Source organism: Danio aesculapii, chromosome 14 (assembly GCF_903798145.1).
Source record: "Danio aesculapii chromosome 14, fDanAes4.1, whole genome shotgun sequence".
In the NCBI taxonomy this organism is placed as follows: Eukaryota; Metazoa; Chordata; class Actinopteri; order Cypriniformes; family Danionidae; genus Danio; species Danio aesculapii.
Genome location: NC_079448.1, coordinates 42,041,740 through 42,060,535, shown reverse-complemented (window position 1 = coordinate 42,060,535; position 18,796 = coordinate 42,041,740). Strand labels below are relative to the sequence as shown.

The window sequence follows — 18,796 nt, the reverse complement described above, 5'->3', positions numbered from 1 at the left end:
CGCTATGAGAAGTGTAAATTTACAGACTTACCGTTCTCCTCAACTGCCTACTCTCATCTCTGAAGCTATAGAAATCAGCTGACTGACCAATTGTCTTGAAAAGAAACCCTTCAGATTTCCATCCATGAGTTTTTAGGGAACAGCATGAGTCTGCATAAAGAAAAGCTATAATTTAGAACCCATCATGGAAGTAACATAGACAAAAGGAGACATCTGTTTTTGAGAAAGTGGTTATTATTTAGTATGATGTTTTGTTACATACTCGGGTACAGTGTGCATAACCATTTTCACCTCATTTTTTTTAAAGTCACAGATAAAAATAAACTTAAAGATGTTACAAATATAAATCGCTTATAATAAGACAATAAAACACAATGTGAGGGAGAATGAAATGAAGGCATGTCTATGGAATCTTACCTAAAAAAATAAAAGGATGTCCTGAGACAGTTGCTGTTGTTTTTACCCATTAAACTTTGATCTTGTTCCAAGTGCCAATTACAATGAGCGGGAATGAGAGCGAACTGGGGGAGACTTCAGAGAATGGAGATTGAATCGCTTGTCAGAAATAGTTACCGCACATGCGAGCAGTCTGTTTTGGCAATGATATGCAAACTAAAAGATCCCTCCAGTCTATATTTAACAAGTTAAAGTGCACCATCATACAATCCAAACTGAGGATATCAAAGAAATGTGGATAAATGAGACAGCAGAGGACCCAAATTGGCACTAGTAACTTCATTTTTTATGCCTTCTTCTGGTCTCTGCCTAGCATCCAATTAAAGTATTGGATTTGACTGGAAATGTTACACTGTCAGTCACTTGCAGACTCTAACCTGCATTAGGATATACTCTCTATCAAATACACATCACACATATATATTAGCCTATAGTAATGCACAAGATTAACACCAACATCACTGATGGAAGGGATGATCACTGGTATAAAACGATGTTTTCTTAGGAAAGAGAGGAAAAAAAGTCTATAAATTACAAATTTTTTTTAAGAGAGACATTATAGTTGTAAAAATTACGACATCACTAAGCCCTATCTCTGTTTTTTAGTCTGAATGGATGTGGTACTGCTGTTTCCATTTGTAATGTAGTGACTCATTTTTATCATTCAGAAAATATTAGTGTGATTTGAACTCAAATGTTATCACTCGATTGAATGTGCGTTATTAGTGGTTATCAGCTAATAGATATGGTCTAGTAGGGGATTTCTGCGTCTACTAGTAGGCTCAGAAGGCTGTAATCATCCATCCTCATGGTTAATCAGTTATAGATCACATACGGCTGCGGCCGGGAGTAAATGAGAATTATTTATATTATTTATTAAATTCCCCATTAATTGTATTTTATTAGCATCTACCCCTACCCCAACCCTAATCCTAACCGTCACAGTAATGTAAAAACAGATCTGAATCTGGAGTCTTCTCTATAAGTATAGCTGATTAACCACAATAATTATTTGTATTATTTATTAAATTTCCCGTTAGTTGTAGTTTTTTTTAACATCTACCCCTACTCAAAGCCAAAACCCAACCATTACAGTAATGTAAAAACAGATCTGGAGTCTTCTCTATCAGTATAGCTGATTAACCACGAGAATTATTTATATTATTTATTAAATTCCCCATTGATTGTATTGTATTAACCTCCACCGTACCCCAACCCTAAACACAATCATCTCAGAAATGTAAAAACAAATCTGAATCTGGAGTCTTCTCTATTAGTATAGCTGATTGACCATGTGGATGGATGATAACAGCCTTCTGAGCCTGCCAGTAAGCTGAGAAGGCCCCTCCTGGCCCATATCTATCAGCTGATAACCACTGATAACACCCAATCAATCGAGTGCTAACATTCGAAGCGGGTGACTAAATCATCTTCCTTGCTCTCAGTATGCTAGCTTTTTGTGTGTGTCATGAATGTTTGGCACATGTATTAACTATCGTTGGACAGAAAGCTTGTGAATTATTGGATGAATCCACCAGATAAATGTATTTAAATGGAGTTTGACTGCGAAATAACAATGCATGTGGAAGATGTCTGCACTGACAGTGTGTGGATGCTGTAATTACCATTAACGTGAGTTTAAAATAACCAGTAGTGAGAGTCATGAGAGCCGAGTGCAGCTTCTGGAAACCATTCAAAGGGCAGTTTTAATTAGAAAAGCAAATCAATGGATTGCGATTCGCTGCATCTCGACCTTTCCTCTCTCTCTTGAGGGAGAGTATGACAAACACAGTGTGAGAAGAAAGACTGGCTTGTTTAACACCACACTATGGTTGTACTGCATTTACTTGCACTGGATGTACTCATTGCCTTCACATAAAGAAAAGCAGAGGATTTGCGTGTGGCTTGTACCAGTACGACTCCAGTCACTCATATTGTTGCCTGCAGTGTTATGGACATGGGGGGTCGAAGACATTACGAAAAACGACTCCTCAACAAGCATGAGAGAAGGGAGGTGGCGGGGAAAATTTCACTAATGGTTTTCACATGAAGACAGCCACCATGTTGTGAACGTTGTGTCACTTTCCACTACTGTACGACTCCTCACTGGAATCTGGTTAATGTTCACATATCAAAAGCTTCAGGCTAAATCTGGCAAACTGAGAATAAATTCATATTCTGCAAACTGTGAAATGTGAACTTTGAGTACTGAATCTGATAAATACTCCTCTTTGTGAAAGCACGGATGGCGAAGCAAATGCATTCGGTCAGAAAGAGAGAGCTCTTAAAGTTGACCATTGGAATTTGAAGAAAACCCCTCATAAAAACCCCTAAGCTACAGTTCACTAAAATGCTCTTCTACAAGAGGGCTAAAAGCTAAAAGCACAGTGACTTGGAAGGAAATCACGAAGAAAAGCCGTGACACATTTGAAAACTGAAATGAATGGCATCTCTTTGATTCGCATACCTGCAGATTCACTTAATAAAACCTTTGACTCTGCTAGAGAAACATCTGTGAATGTTTGAAGTGTTTACCGTAGATAAAGAGCAATATCTTTCAACCACCTAAGGTACCTTGTGGCACTGGCAGGTCTTACACAGCACAAATGTGTACACACTGAAGCTAATATCAGCAGCTTTTTCATGTCGCTACATACATAGGATTTGTAATATATGAAGAGAGGCAGTGATCAGAGGTTATACGGCTGATGGCGGGAATTACGGATTGGAGATCTAAATTTGATCTGTCGGAAAGCAAAAGGGGCAGGCAGTTTCAGTCAAGTCATGGTTTTCTTCAAATAAAGTCCCTCTGCTGATATGCATACAGAATCGCGCAGTCCTTTCTGGTGGCCTTTTGTCAACAAGAGTATGTTCGTGCATCCAATAGTGAGAGATCAAACCATAGCCAATCATTGATTGTTGGGAAATAGTGAGCCAAATCAGGGAAGTCAGCGTCGTGAGATATAAACAAAGCTGACGTAACTGAAAATACCAAACAAACGCAGCATAATTAAACAGGCCCATTGCACGATCTAGTATATAAGGCTTCAGAAGGATCCTGCAATGAAGTGTCTGTGATGCACATCTTGAGGTTTTGTTCTGCGTTCTGTGTTCATGTGTGTATGTATGTGAAAGCTGAGGGCTCCGTCTCATCCCGGTTCAGCCCTCCTCGTTGTTGTCCCCACTCTTGGGTCTTTGGCACTTGGCGAATGTCCTTAGCCGGCAAGCGATCATCGGACCATAGGGTTTGCATTGTGGCGCGAACGGGATCTTTCCAAACCAGTGCGACGGTTGTCTGTTCAAAAAGAGAACAAGGAAGGACACTTAGGAATATTCACAAAAAACAATGCACAAATCAGAGAAAAAAGGGGAGGAAACAGGAGCACAGATAATAGTTTGAAAGAAGACAAGAAACAACATCAGACATCATAACAAAGGCAAACTGATTAAGGAGAGAGCTGCATTAGATGGTCTGGAGTCGGCTGCTTCTTGTCTGGTGTCATAGTAACTCCATTGAGCTCGCGATCTAGTCTCGGGCTTGAGAGATCCTTCACCTATAACAACACGGCCTGGAGAAGAGACACTTAATGGAACGCGCCCATACACAAGTAGGAAAACAGTGCGTACACAGCTGCATGTGCTTATCTGAAGACTACTGGAGGACTGGGAGCATTTAAAGGGATAGTCCATCTAAAAATAACATTCTAGCACAGTTTATTCATTCTCATGTTGTTTCAAACCTTGCCCATATGACTGAAGGCAATAGTCTTTAATGTATGTACTTCTGTTGGATTCCATAGAAGATAGTACAAATTTACACTTAGCAGGCTGGGATTTATTTAATTAGCTTAATTTAAAAACGATCTCTATTGTAATTGATCCTATATTCTAGTTCATTTGAATAAGTGTGAATACTGCCACCTGAGCCTTGGTGTGCACCAGAAAAGCAGACCGAGACCCCTAAATAGAAGGGTCTTGGTCTGCTTCCAAACAAATTATGCCGTGGTTTTACTTAAATATGAAACTAAATAAAAAATGAAACATCTAAATGAACCAAAAAAAGGACATGATGTGACAAGATGTTGCCATAAAAATGAAAGCTCAAGCACACATGGCTTTTTTCATCAGTCACAATATTGCCCATTACATTTCAAAACAATCATTAAAAATGCATATCCTTGCAGCAGATATTAATTTATCTAATTAATGTATTGTTTATTTATTTAGATAATTTATTTATCTATTCATTTATTAATTAATCTCTCTATCTCTTTCAAACCTATCCTTAAAAATATTTCCTGAATAAAAACGTTCTCTGATATCATTTAAAAATGCACACTCTATTCAAATATGTTTTATCGTCAAAATATTCTTACACAAGTCATAAATAGATTTTCCTTCCCTTTCAATAAATGTAAATGTGTAAGTCTTGAGTGTCCTCCTGAGTGTCTCCTTTACATCATATACACAAATGAGTGTCGTAGGCCCTTTGAAAATCAGTACATTCTTATGTTTGTGGATTACACTGTTATTGTAAGTTTGTTGGTTGGTGAGGAGGCTGAGCATCTTGTTGAGTATTTTACAAATTGGTGTCGAGGGGCTGGTCTACGCCTGAACACAGATAAAACAAAGGAGATGTGCATTGTCCTGTGGCGGAGACAGGAAGTAGTTTTAGGTTTTATGGTTGACAACCACCAGACTGAATTAGTCGAAAGTTATAAGTACCTATGTACTATTATTGATAATAAGTAAAATTTTAATGAAAATACTGAAAGACTATGTTGGACAGGCCAACAAAGCCAGTATTGTCTTCGGAAATTAGCGAAGTTAATTATTGATGGGAATCTGATGGTGGCATTTTAAAAGGCCTGAATAGAATCTTAAATAGAATTTTAACTTTTCATTGATTTGTTGGTTTGCTTCTTTAAAAGTAAAACAGAAGAACTCACTGCCGAAGGTTTTAAAGACCGGCAGCAAAGTATTGTGGGTAAAAGTGATGGGGTTATCCTATTTGTATGAAAGCCAGGTGTTAAAGAAAGCCTATCAGACTACATTTGATATATCCCATCCTCTTTTTGATTTATTTCAAATACTTCCCTCAGGATCTCGGTATAGGGTCTCTTGGGCAAGGATCAACAGATATAAATTTTTATTTACTCCTTGTGTGATTTATTTGCTGAATTTTAATGGGAAGAGATAGTTGCTGTTTTTTAGTACTATTAATGTTGTTTAATGTTTGTCTCAAGTGTGTGGTATTATATACGTTTTCTAAATCTATTACGCTGAAGAACAAATCACCCAAAAAGGGGACAATAAAGTTTACAGTAACAGTAATTGTGTTATTTAAGTTAATTGTTTCTTTCATTTACAAATGGACTCACTTCATACAATTTGTTGTTTCTACATTCAACCCATTCCATTTTAACCATCACATGTACTGTATGCACATACAATCAGTGTGTTCAGCCCAGCACACAGTGTTGTTTTGAATGTTCAGCAAGTACTGTGTTTATACATCTTTTCTTTTTTTTTTTGTTCTTTTTTTTTTAAACCTTTTTTTTTTTTTATCTTTAGGTTTGGACTTGAAAATGACCGTGAGAATGTTAGTGTACTTGGACACACCCAGCAAACATTTTTTGTTTTTTGTTTAAAAGTAGTCTAATTCACATCCAAACAGCTAAAATTGGTCTGTCTGTGAAAATAGACGTCCAAGAATGGTCCAAAACTAGACTGGTCAACAAATAGACAGGAATAAACGACTAATGTGTGTATCTGATATCCCAAACGTATCCTTGTTTTGAATTATTGTTTTAGATATTTGTCTATTAGACATCTATTAGAGAAAGAAACATAATATTTGTAAATTTGTAATTTTTTCCTTTTCATGTCAAGACCAAATGAATCAAGAGTATTGAACTTACAATGTAAAGGTGAAGTATGCTTTAAATGTTGAAACTATCATAATCTAAGCAGATTCTTTCTGAAACTAGGCCAATAGGAATATTATGGTGGCATGTACGAAATGTGCTAGCTGAACTTGGCAACCAAAACCAGCCATTATAGGATCACACAAAGGCCCTCTCCACTCCAAACATGGTGTAGTGAGAGTCTGGGTGGAGGCCATGTGGCAGGTGGAGTGGACAACCTTCCTCTTTCCCCTGTAGATTCCAGGGCCAACTCCAAGCTTAAGCTGCCACACCTTTCGTACCTACCCTGGCAGGTCTGCCCATGCAACTGCCATTACTCAGTGCCAGGTGCCCATGCCACTATGGGCTGGGCATAGTTTAATGGAACAGACCCCATTCATCATGTCAGGTAATGAGTTAGGAGCAAGTGGGCACCACAGTAAAGGCGGATTCATACTTCAAACAAAATTGAAGTCTAGCTCGTTTGCCAAGGTCAGTTGCCTGGGCCAATGAGAAAACAAGCTAGAAATCATTTTGAAAAGGCTGTTTTATGGCTTTGTCTGGGCAAAGAGATTTTTGCAACAAGACAAAGGTGAAATAGAACACAGTCACAGTGGCCAAGTATGTGTTATTACTACCAATAACAGTGTAGCTGAAAGCTCAGTGTTGGTTGATTATAAGAGCAAGTGCTTTGTGCTAACAAATCCCCTTTTTGAGTTTGCCTAGAGCCTTTTAATTCAAGCTTCAGTAGACGTATAAATCTGTCCTAACAAGGATACTCACCACAGGGGAGGGACAATGCTAATAACAAGAGGGTAATACAAAGAGATGGAAGAGATGTGGTTAAGGTAGAGGGAGGAACGGTTCAATGAAAACCGAGAGAACAAATGGAGAGGAAATCCGCATTTCTCTGCAGAACAACTTCCTCTGGCATCGGTGAAAGTGGAAGATGCTGAACTTTGAACTCTGCATGGAAACCAAAATATGAGTTGAAATGATGGCAGAGTCTTTCATCCACTTCCACTTCAAAAAGCCAAGCGCCCGAAGGCCTCCAGTCTCTTTCTCTCTGAACTGAATGGGCACTGCACATTGACAGCAGTGATAAAAACAAAGAACCTTCTAGAACTTGTCAGGATAAAGACAGTTATTTCAGTTTTATTTACAATTTCTGTGTGTATGTGTGTATATAGTGGAATTAAATAAGTTTAACAGACAAATCAGACATTTCCTCTAGACCAGGGATGCCTAAGCTTTTTTGTATGAAGGGCCAACAACCAAATATCATCGATAGCTGTGGGCCAAAGATAAATATACCAAACTATTTTACATTAAAGTTGCCATGGGTAAAATCATAATTTATTTCCTAATATTTAATATATAATTATATTTTAATGCAGTATAACATTTTTAAATTATAAATTATCGCAATAAAAACAATGACATTTTAACACAGTAGAGTTCAGTGAATACACTAGTAAAGCAGAATCTGCCTTTGTCTTGATTTGCTCAATTAAGTCCTCTATCCGTCAGGTGACAGTGTGTACATTTTAAAGGGGTGGTCCACAGAGTATTTTTAAGGTTTGGTTGTGTTTATAAGATGCAAAGCAATGTGCCAAAAATCTGACAAATGATATTCACATATATTTTTAAGTAATACGAAACATTCACATATCTATTGCGAGTTCATTATTGAGAGGTAAACACTGAGAAAGCATCCGCATAGAGAGACACTGCAGCATAGCTGAACATTGTGAGTGTTTACAGTGGTTTGATGGATAAATATTAATTTGTAGCTAAATTGTTAGCCATACCAAACAGCATTTCCCATTGTTCACATCCTTGTTTATGTCCTTGGTTCAGCATACATTTAGCGCTAGAAACAATGCATGTAATAGATTAATTTTAACAAATAATTAATTATGGTTGGAGGAGTTTTAGCCAAATCCAGCACTGAATTGAGAGAGATTCTGGAAGCTGTCCTTTGTCAAATGCTAGCTATATATTTTTTCATAATTCTCTGGAACATAATTAAAATTAAACTGTAAGCACTTCTCTCTTGTTGTGTCCTTTGGAAGCCCAAATACAGAAATGAAATGAGCTCTGTGGAAATAGCAGCGATTGGACGGCATTTTAGCTTTCTCTGCTATCACATTACAGGATCACCTCTGGCCACACCCTGTTGCTGCGCAGGGTGTATGCTCATGGTGAATGCGCATAACCTGAAGCAATTGGGATCTCACTAACCCGAATGTATTTTTTTGGAGTCCTTAAACTTCGTTTGCTGTAGGCTTTGCTAAGCTAACGCTGTAAAAGCCAATGTCTCCCTTTTCCATTGAACTTTAAGCGTATTACATTCAGAGATGTTGTTTATGTTCACACAGCCACATTACACATCAACTAAAGTTTAAAATATGATATCAAAGTGGACCACCACTTTAAATAAAATCTGATTAAATACCATGGACCAACTTCGGCCCGCAGCCCCTAGTTTGGGCACCTCTGCTATAGACAAAATGAATGTTTTCGACAATAAATGATAATCTAAACTCTCGCCAATGTAATTACTATACAAGTAAAGATAACGAAGGCAGGAAAGAAGGAAAAATGGTTGAACCCACACTGAGAGCAAGAAGAGACGGTAAACACATCTCTAGACCAAACACTGCCATTGTTCTGCCAACTGCTTCCAAGTTGCCCATTTTGTAGTTATATTGGAAGGTGACACACAGACTACAGTATTTTGTCTTGACAGGATCAGGGACGGCTGGCGGCACTTCCTCAAGTTTGTGGTCCAAATTGAAAATGGATGAAAGCATCACTGCTTGATTGAGAGTGGAACATGGGGATGCTTGGAACATTTGGCAAGGCAGGGGAAAACGACGTCTAGGGAGGAATACTTGAAATAATTGCTTGAGATCAACAGATTGAAGACGAGATTCTGGTGGAGAAAAAGTCTATGTTTCAACCAAATGGGCAAAACCAACCAACAAACAGGCTTTTTTTGTTTTTAATTTGGGCTGAAAAGCTGTGTTTCTGACATGAGGCGCTTCAGTCTAAAGCATCCCATCTACAACAAACAATCACACCAACAAACAGCACTTTCTATTGGGGGCACACATAATGAAGCTATTCTCTAAAGAGTGAGCATTCACTTCCACAATAAAAATACACCACTAGACAATTTCAGGAGAACTGTGCCACTGATCACAAATCTGTCAAGTGCTTTTGGATTTGATGGCTTTTTTTACCTGCTTTTCCCAGAGGCAGCATCTTTAGGTTGAATGCACAAAGAAAAAGGATGGGATTGATGAAAAAAATAAGAACATTTGGTTTCACACCAGAGAAATATCAGCATTTTAGGACTTAATTAAATGATGTTATTGCTTGACATGGGAAGGGGGAGTCAAATGTGACCAAAACGTCAAAACACATTGCAAAGCGGGATCATGGGATTAGCCTAGGGTTTAAAAAAACAGCACTAAAAAGCTAGTAAGCGCACAGACACTCACAAAGGACCGAAAAGTCGTCATACATTCACTATATCCAACACTTTCACCATATGATTGAGTGATAGGCTCCAGACGGCCCCATGTGCATTCTTCTAAAGAGATTAAACCACATAATGGATTTTGCATTACTGTCATCTGCCTGTAATTACATGACGTTACATCATCAGGAGAGTCCTTTGGCACAAGGTTTGCTCGATGAATAACAAACAAGCTTCAATCAACAGCCGAGTAGTAACTATGTGAATAAACACAGGTAATTATGAGAGTGAATAATTTACATGTTTGATGCAGCTCAAATATTCAATATGTATGCAATAAATATTAAATGCGCCGAGGCAAATATTTTCAAATAAACACTTTTTGGTTATGCATCTCTTGTTTTGGATAGACCTTTCAAGGAAACACACACACACACACACTGATGGTAATGTGCAAACTTGTATCGCTTCATTTTTTTTCTGCCGACAAAATGTAATAAAGGGCGATTAAATCTTGGAGGGCCATATGTCAACACACAATGTTTACCGCTTGTGGGCCGTAGAGGGAGGTGAGGCAGAGAGAGAAAACAGACTGCAGCAGTAACAGCTACTGTATCTGCTCTTCTCATCTTCTGCATGCCTTTGCCAGACTCCAGCTCCATGGGTAATGGAGCACCAGAAACAAGAAATAGGATGTGATGGTGAAGGGGAGTTGCTTCTTCGGTTTTAAGTTATGGGGCTTGGAGAGTAAAACCTACAGTTATAGAAGCCAAGGTTTCCTACAAAGCTGAAAGTAATTGTTTTGAGTCAGTGAGGGAAGGTTACATCAGCTGCAGCAGTGCAGAATAGAAGGTCAGAGAGGTGCCTGACCCTGAGGCAGCTCAAAAGAGGCCTTTAATGCCTCGCAGCCTTGGTTTGTTTGGCAAGAAGGTAAACACACAAAAAAATGAGCGACCAAATGTGTTATGGAAAAAAGTATTTTTGTTTGGGGATATGTTAGCTCAAGAAAAAATACTATAGAAGGAGGATTGTTTAAAATCATGCAGATAAAACTTTGGGTACAAACCTTTAAGTAACAGTTGAATACATTATATGTATGAAGCCTAGTTTTAATGAATACGTGTATTTTTTAAAACCTGTAACTACATTTTAATGAATCTATATACATATCCTTGCTGTTTCACTTTATAAATGAATTAAACATCACTATGAGAAACAAAGTCACATATGTCAAAATATGCCCATTTTAAAGGTAAAAATGTATCTCATATATTAAATTTTGTCTTGAAATTAAAGCACTTGATCTATGTTTCTCTCTTTTATGTGGTGTGACAGATTGTTTATCTCAGTTCAAACAGCAGCAGAGCATGAGCTGCTTCATTGCTACTTGTTATAGCATAAAATAAACACGAATAAACATCTCACTTCTCATGCATCCACCAAATTATTGTTTAAATTGTGGAAAAAATGTCAGTAAAACAGCTTGTAAACCACATGTCAGTAAGCATTGCATTTTCCTTCGGTAAGTTATCCAGTTTCTAGGAAAAGTAGATGAATTAATTCTGTAGAAGAGATTTTGCAGTGTGTTATCCCACATATTCATTGCTTTATGCTTATTTTTAGTGGTGATGTCTTATTTAATGTTTTTTGATGCATATTTTAAAATAAATATGTAATGAGTTGCACAAAAATCTATCATGAAAACAAAGCCATGGTGTGAATTATATTTGGTAGGAGAAACTTTACTTCATAATTAGATTTGGAAGATAATGTTATCCATGTCATGTACAATTGATGTTTTGTCTGTTGATTACATCTAAAAATAAATAAGAGCTGAATTTTGCAGGTTATTAACAGCCTGTTTTTAACTGTAGCCTTTAATATTATAGAAATGTGCTACTAATATATTCCCCATGTAGTTTACAGCATTTGCTGATGCTTTATATGTACATGCATACATGTTAATGACACATAACAAGGTATAAATTGAGGTTGTTTGTCACACCGAGCTGTTATATTAGTGTGTTTAAAAAAATCTGCAGTATCTTAATGAAACACTGAACTCTGGGCATGAGTCATTTCAATAAAAAAAAAAACTGAAAAATGCTGCTTGAAAAATAGGAGGAAAGAATAATTATTTGACACTATAAAGTGCTATGTCTGCTCAATGCTACATTCAGTGAGGAAAATATATATATAATGCTCTGTAACTCTTGGTACAGCTAAAAATATTCAACAGCTATTAACATCAATAAACACAAGATGCTCAAAGGCACATAAATAAATTACAAGACCAAAACCTTATGATGACCTTTTTGAGTAAAAGATGACTAGGGATGTCAAAACATGAAATGATGGGATGTCAAAATGTAACATTAATAAGGTTTTACATCTTCCATAGCTTAACATTAGGGTAACAACACTTATTATCAAGATTATTAACCCAGGATCATCATTACTACGTACCCCTATATACATTTCTGGAGAGCACCAAATATGTCAAAGGAGCTACATTTTTTTGCTGTTATTTTTGCAAATCCCCAAGAGGCCACTGTGTACGCGTTTTCAAATCTCAAATTTCTCTCACGCGTGCCATTCGCTCCTGCTGTTTTCGTGTAAATCCACCAGAGGTCGCAGTTGACTGACTGACTGACTGACTGACCAACTAATACCACCACCCACCCCCTTCCCTAAACCCAACAAATAGTGTTTTAAAAAGCACCTATTGACCAGTGCCAGTGGTGGAAAGTACTGAAAAATCATTCTTAAGTAAATGTACCATACTTGCCTAAAAATGTAGTGAAAGTAGAGTAAAAGTATCTGTTGTAAATATTACTCAAAGTATGAGTAAAAAGTAGCCCCCTTTAAAATTACTCAAGAGAAGTGAGTAGTGAGTATTACGCAGTAAAAAGCTGATGCATTTACATGTAATTTGTAGATGTGTGTAAACGTAACATTCTGTAGTGCATTTAGTTATTGCCCAGCAGGCACACAACATCATAAGACATTGATATTTGGTTGATTTTTGGTTGTTTTGGAAAGTGACCAAAATCCAACATTGAGCCAACATCTTAAGCCAACGTTATATTGACGTCAAATACTGACATTTACTCATTAGGTATGGTAACCGAAATCCAACATCTGATAGACGTCATAGTGGTCACGTCCACACGACGTCAAGCTGTAACATCATTAGACGTTGTTATTTAGTTGATTTTAGGTTAGACGTTGGACACTGATGTTTTAATTTCCAAACAAAATGCAACATCCCCACGACATTGGGGTACAACGGGTGTTTAAGGCCATTCCAGTCATCATACAATAAACATCCTTCATCTTCTTATCAGTGACATGCATCTAAACAGTCTCTGGGTCATTGCGTGTAAAGATTTTGGACTTCTTCTTGGACACTTTTAATGCTTCCAAACAGTTTGCTGCAATTATAAATGGCCCATGTATTGATGTAGTTCCTTATGATGCGATTTACCTTCTGTGTGCAATCTGATTGGACAGGAATCACAGGACTGTTTTTCTAATCTGCATTAGACAAGAAGAAAATAAAGTAGGGACTGCAGGTTGAAAGAAAGTAGTGGAGTAAAAGTACCAATACTGCATTAAAAATGTACTCAAGGGAAAGTAAAAGTACACATTTATAAAATTACTTAGTAAATTACAATTCCTGAGAAAAACTACTCAATTACAGAAATTAGAGTATTATTAATTTGTTGCTTTACACCACTGACCAGCGCCCACCCACTTCCCTAAACCCAATTGACAGTGTTTTGAAAAGAAACCCAGAAAACATAAAGCCCTTGCGGCAGCTTGATTTTTACCACGTTTTCAGTTTTTACCACATTTGTTGCACTGTTGTTAAATAAAAGTCTTTTAAATTTGAAATTATTGTTTATTAATGTTATTAAACCTGCCATTTTTATACCTTATCTTTTAAGGTTATATTATTTGTACTGTAAAATGAAGAACAGTTCTACTGTATTTTTAATGGTAGATTTATGGCAACCACAGCAGACAGTTTTTTACTGTGAATTTTACAGTTCTCTTAATTGTACTGTAACTGAAAAAACATCTGTACCGTATGTTTTACGGTAGATTTCTGGCAACCACAGCTGCCATGTTTTTACTGTGAATTTTTAATTTCTCTTAATTATACTGTAAACTAAAAAAAACATCTCTACCGTATTTTTAACAGAGTTTTTTGTCAACCACAGCTTACAGTTTTTCCCCATAAATTTTACGTTTTTTGCAACCGTAAACTGAAAAACATTCTACTGTATTGTTTACGGTAAAATTTCGGGCAACCACAGCTGCCAGTTTTTACCGTAAATTTTACGGGATTTTTTTTTTACTGTTTTTGTTTTCAGAATGAGCCTATGTTGCAAGACAATGTTTGATGATAATCCTAGAATCCTTGGCAATTTAGATTTAGAAGATGAATTGTTAGATTATTGTCAGATTATTAGATGTGGATGTTAACAATTTCAGTAATTATTAACTTGCTTTCACAGGAATTCGGCAAAAAGCTCTTGTAAGACTTTGGAAGACCTGGGATATAGAAAAGCATGCCACTTTTGTGAAACCTTTACGACACTTAAGAATCTTTTTTAAAGCTCCAGTCCACATTTATTGTAACCACACGAAGAACGGAATTATTCAAAATTTCACCTTTTGTGAAAAGAAAGGAAGTCATAAGGATTGGAAATGACATGAGGGAGTAAATGCTGACAGAATTTTCATTTTGGGATGAACTAATCCTTTAAGTACTGGCTGATATCCTGGTTCCTTTTCCACATTGAGATGTGAGCTTTTAAGTGCATTCTCTGCCCCAACTAAAGCAACAGAGACACCCGAAACACAGATGAGACAAGACTCGGAAATCCTGCTTTAAGTAACCCAGCTCTGCTGAAAATACGGATGCTTACGACAAGTGCTGCGCATTTGTCAAACTCAGCCGCCGCAGATCCGCTAGCAGAGAGCGCAAACATGAGTTTTCCTCATCAAGCTAAGATGGATGAGAGCTCAGATAAGCTGGAGGTCTGGTCCGCATTCTCTCTAAATCTCTCCCGGAGCCATTTCTAAACAAAGATGGGAGATGTGTAACGTCTAATCTGACAGTTTGTTAAGACTCAGACTAATGAAAATAATGAAGCAAGGCAGCAAATTAAAATATGCCAACATTGCTTTTGCGTGTCATCTAACACAGCTCTCAATCAAAGCCAGGGTCCATTTCTCTCACTTGCTACCTTGGGTAAGTTTTCATTTTAATAGTGATGTTCTATTTCATGTTTATTGGCAGCACAAAAATCTATCATGAAAACAAAGCCACGGTGTGAATTATATTTAGTAGCAGAAACTTAACTTGATAATTAGATTTTGAAAGATAATGTAATCCCTGTCTTGTGCAATTAACTTCTTGTGTGTTGATTATTTCTAAAAATAAATAAGAACTGGATTTAGCAGTCTGTTTTTAACTTTAGCCTTTAATATTATAGTAATGTGTTACTAATATATATTACCTATATTGTTTAAAGCAGTGGTCCCCAACCTTTTCATCACCATGGACCAGTCAATGCTTGACAATTTTAGCACGGACCAAGTGAGGTTGTGTAGGTTGCTAGGTGACCATCAACCAATTTCTCAGAGGATGACAAGCTGACAAAACATTCTTATCATTCTGATAAGTTTTATTTATGGAGAAAATTACAAAACACTGCAGTGGGTGTTCTGTGTTTGTCTGAGATAATTAATCCACCGAAATGTATATATTCCATGCAAAGTTTGAAGTTGATCGGTCAGTTCTTGTCACGTGATTCACGGTGCGCTCGCAGCATTAATTTAACAAGGTGTGTCTGGAAGGCGTGAGCGCAAGCCGCGCACCTCCATTGGAAATAACAAACTAGCGCAAACTCTAGAAAAGAGATGATATGCGAACGGCCTCTAAAAGGTTGCCGTCATTTGCAATCTCCAGCAGTTGATCTTCTTGCACAGACATGCTGGATTCACCTGATTTGCTGACAAATGGGTTGCGAATCCATTACTTGGCAGTTCGTGGGTCCTTCACTGGGCCTTTTCCCCTTCGCAAAGGAACATTCCAAAGACGTCTGTTTCTTACTCATTAGTGACCGAGACGTAACTAAGAGAATATGGTAAATTTTTAAAAAAAGAAGATTTTTCAAAATAAAAGATTGTTCAGACAGATAATAAATAAGATGGAAATAATTAATGACTTCTTGTGTGGCCCAGTACCAATTGATCCATGGACCGGTACCCGTCCACGGCCCGGTGGTTGAAGAATATTTGGGCATGCATACATGTAAATGGCACAACGCCACATCCATATCACCCTGCAGCCCAGGACCGGTTACTCACTGAAGCTAAGCAGGGCTGAGCCTGGTTACTACCTGGATGTGTGAGCACATAGGAAAACTAGGTTGCTGTTAGAAGTGGTGTTAGTGAGGCCAGCAGGAGCCGCTCAACCTGTGGTCTGTGTGAGTCCTAATGCCCCAGTATAGTGAAGGCAACAGTATATTGTCAGTGAGCGCCGTCTTTCGGATGAGATGTTACACCGAGGTCCTGACTCTCTGTGGTCATTGAAAAATCTCATGGCACTTCTAGTAAAGAGTGGGGATGTAACCTTGGTGTCCTGGCCAAATTTCTTACATCGGCCTTTACCCATCATGGCCTCCCAATTATCCCCGTCCACAGAATTGGCCCTATCACTGTCTCTCCACTCCACCTACTGTATAGCTGGTGTGGGGTAAGCACATTGGCGCCATTGTCCTGTGGCTGCCGTTGCATCATCCAAGTGGATGCTGCACATTGTTGGTGGTATGGAGAGACCCCCCTCATGATTGTAAAGCACTTTGGGTGTATAGCCATACACAATAAATGCGCTATATAAAAACACCAATTAAATCACATTACAAAACAAGATATAAATTGAGGTTGTTTGTCACGCTGAGCTATGTTAAATTAGTGTGTTGAATCTGCTGAAAAAAATCTGCTGTATCTTAATGAAACGCAGAACTCTGGGCATGAATCAAACAGTTAGTATAGATGTCACACATCTCCCATCTAATACTGCACTCAATCAAAGCCAGGCTCCATTTAGACACTTGCTACCTTGAGTAAGTGACCCAGATATTCAATACCCGCATTGCCCTTCAATTCCCACCTTAAAGAGTGCATTAAAGTTTGGAGCTCTTGATAAAGAGTGAGCTCCACATACAGCTTTAGTTAAAAGGCAAGGTCTTGGCAGATTTCTGCGAAGGCTCTCTAGCCTGTTGCCCCCAAGCACTCTGCATTGTCCTGCTCGGCTGCACTCTCTCAGTCGGTCAGAGCTGAAAGCAGAGCCAGGCCTTAGAGTAATGTTTCTTGACAGCTCGGCACACAATACGGCACAGGAGAGCTGGAAATCACTACACATGTCGATAAACAAATGCTTATTTTTAGAGGAGAGAGCGAGGCACTAGTTTATCTCTGCGGCAGGAAGGCCCTGACAGATCTGTTCCCGGGACAAACAAGGGAAAGGACGAAAAAACTACGGCTGGCGTCCAGTGCCGGCAGGCCCAGCCGCTTTCCCTTTTACAGGCACAGCAGTAGGACCATGTTTGATGGGATATCAAAGGGCTGACATTGCCAAGAGTTCTCACTGGAATCCTCGAGATGGACAAGAGTGGTGGACCAGCTTGGTTTTCAAAAGAGATGGTGGAATTTAAGATCTAAAACAAAACGAGAAGCTCAAAAGAAGGGAGTGGGGAGTCACAGACGCACAAACATGCACATCAAGCTGTCAGATGAAAAATACTTTCTCATAGATCGCAGCCCAAGGCTAATCTACAGCGCTAATCATCACCTCTGCAGCACCGCAGGAAGGCAAACTTCAGTTGTGATGCAGGCATGTGTTTATGTAGTAACAGAAAAAAAATCTATCATACACTGTAGGTGAGAACTTGCCTTTCAACTTTTACAAAAAAAATTTTATGCTATATTATTATTAATAATACTTTTATTTTTTACCAATTATTGGTGGCTATTAGCTTTAAAAAGCCAATACAAGCCATGTTGTTTTTTTATTTTTTGTAAGCAAACAAAATACCCTCCCCAACTTGACATTACCAAGACAACAAAACATGTCATAAATCTGTCATCAACATGATTGTCGAGATGCCATTATAATTGTCACTAATATTTTTCTGATTCCTTTTTTTTCCAGTGGAACAAAATGAATTTGCCATGAAAATTTGTTTGTTGTTTGTCATTTTGTCAACCTGTAAGCAAACAAGCAAACAAACAACAAAACCTTCTCCAACTTGTCATAACCAAGATAACAGATGTGTCATAAATATGTCATAAACATGATTATTGTGTGACCATTATAATTTTATTATTAATATTTTTCTTGATTTTTGAAAAGAAAATCTGTTAATAAAAGTATCAAAACAATCATATAATTTTAGAACAGCATCATTAATATTTAAATTATATGTAGTGACAAATTTAACTTGTAACACTGTAGTTGAGGTCAAGAAATATATTAATGATGCTATTATACAATGAATGACACAATTATAATGGTCTCATGACAATCACGTCTATGACAGATTTATGACAAGTTATGTAGTCTTGATATTGTCACGTTGTCATACCAAAGACGCTGACAGGTAATAATGTATTTGGTTATTTCAAGTGTTTCGTAACAAAGACATCTCAAATAATGCCACCTTCTTTAACCCAGGCTTATTCTAAAAATATACCGCTATATACATTTCTGGAGAGCGCCAAATACGTCCCAGGAGGTACTTTTTTCTGCAGTTTTTGTTTTCGTGAATCCACCAGAGGCCACTGTGTACGCTTTTTGGAAACTTTCTCGTTGGATAATTTCTCGCGCGGGTGCCATTCGCGTCTGCTGATCTCATGTAAATCCAACCGA

The 18,796-nt window shown here is 37.7% G+C and overlaps 1 protein-coding gene across 6 annotated transcripts in view; it reads right to left on the bottom strand.

Moving 5' to 3' along the window:
* Positions 1-2,409: 2,409 nt before the first annotated feature.
* The window catches only part of diaph2 (diaphanous-related formin 2), a 763,661-nt gene continuing 747,274 nt past the window's right edge, over positions 2,410-18,796 (bottom strand). For all 6 annotated transcript variants that reach the window (XM_056472168.1, XM_056472167.1, XM_056472172.1 and 3 more), the window contains one exon: positions 2,410-3,751. In XM_056472168.1, coding sequence (XP_056328143.1) covers positions 3,687-3,751 — 65 coding nt within the window. In that variant the 3' untranslated portion in view covers positions 2,410-3,686. The remainder of the gene's footprint in view (positions 3,752-18,796) is intronic.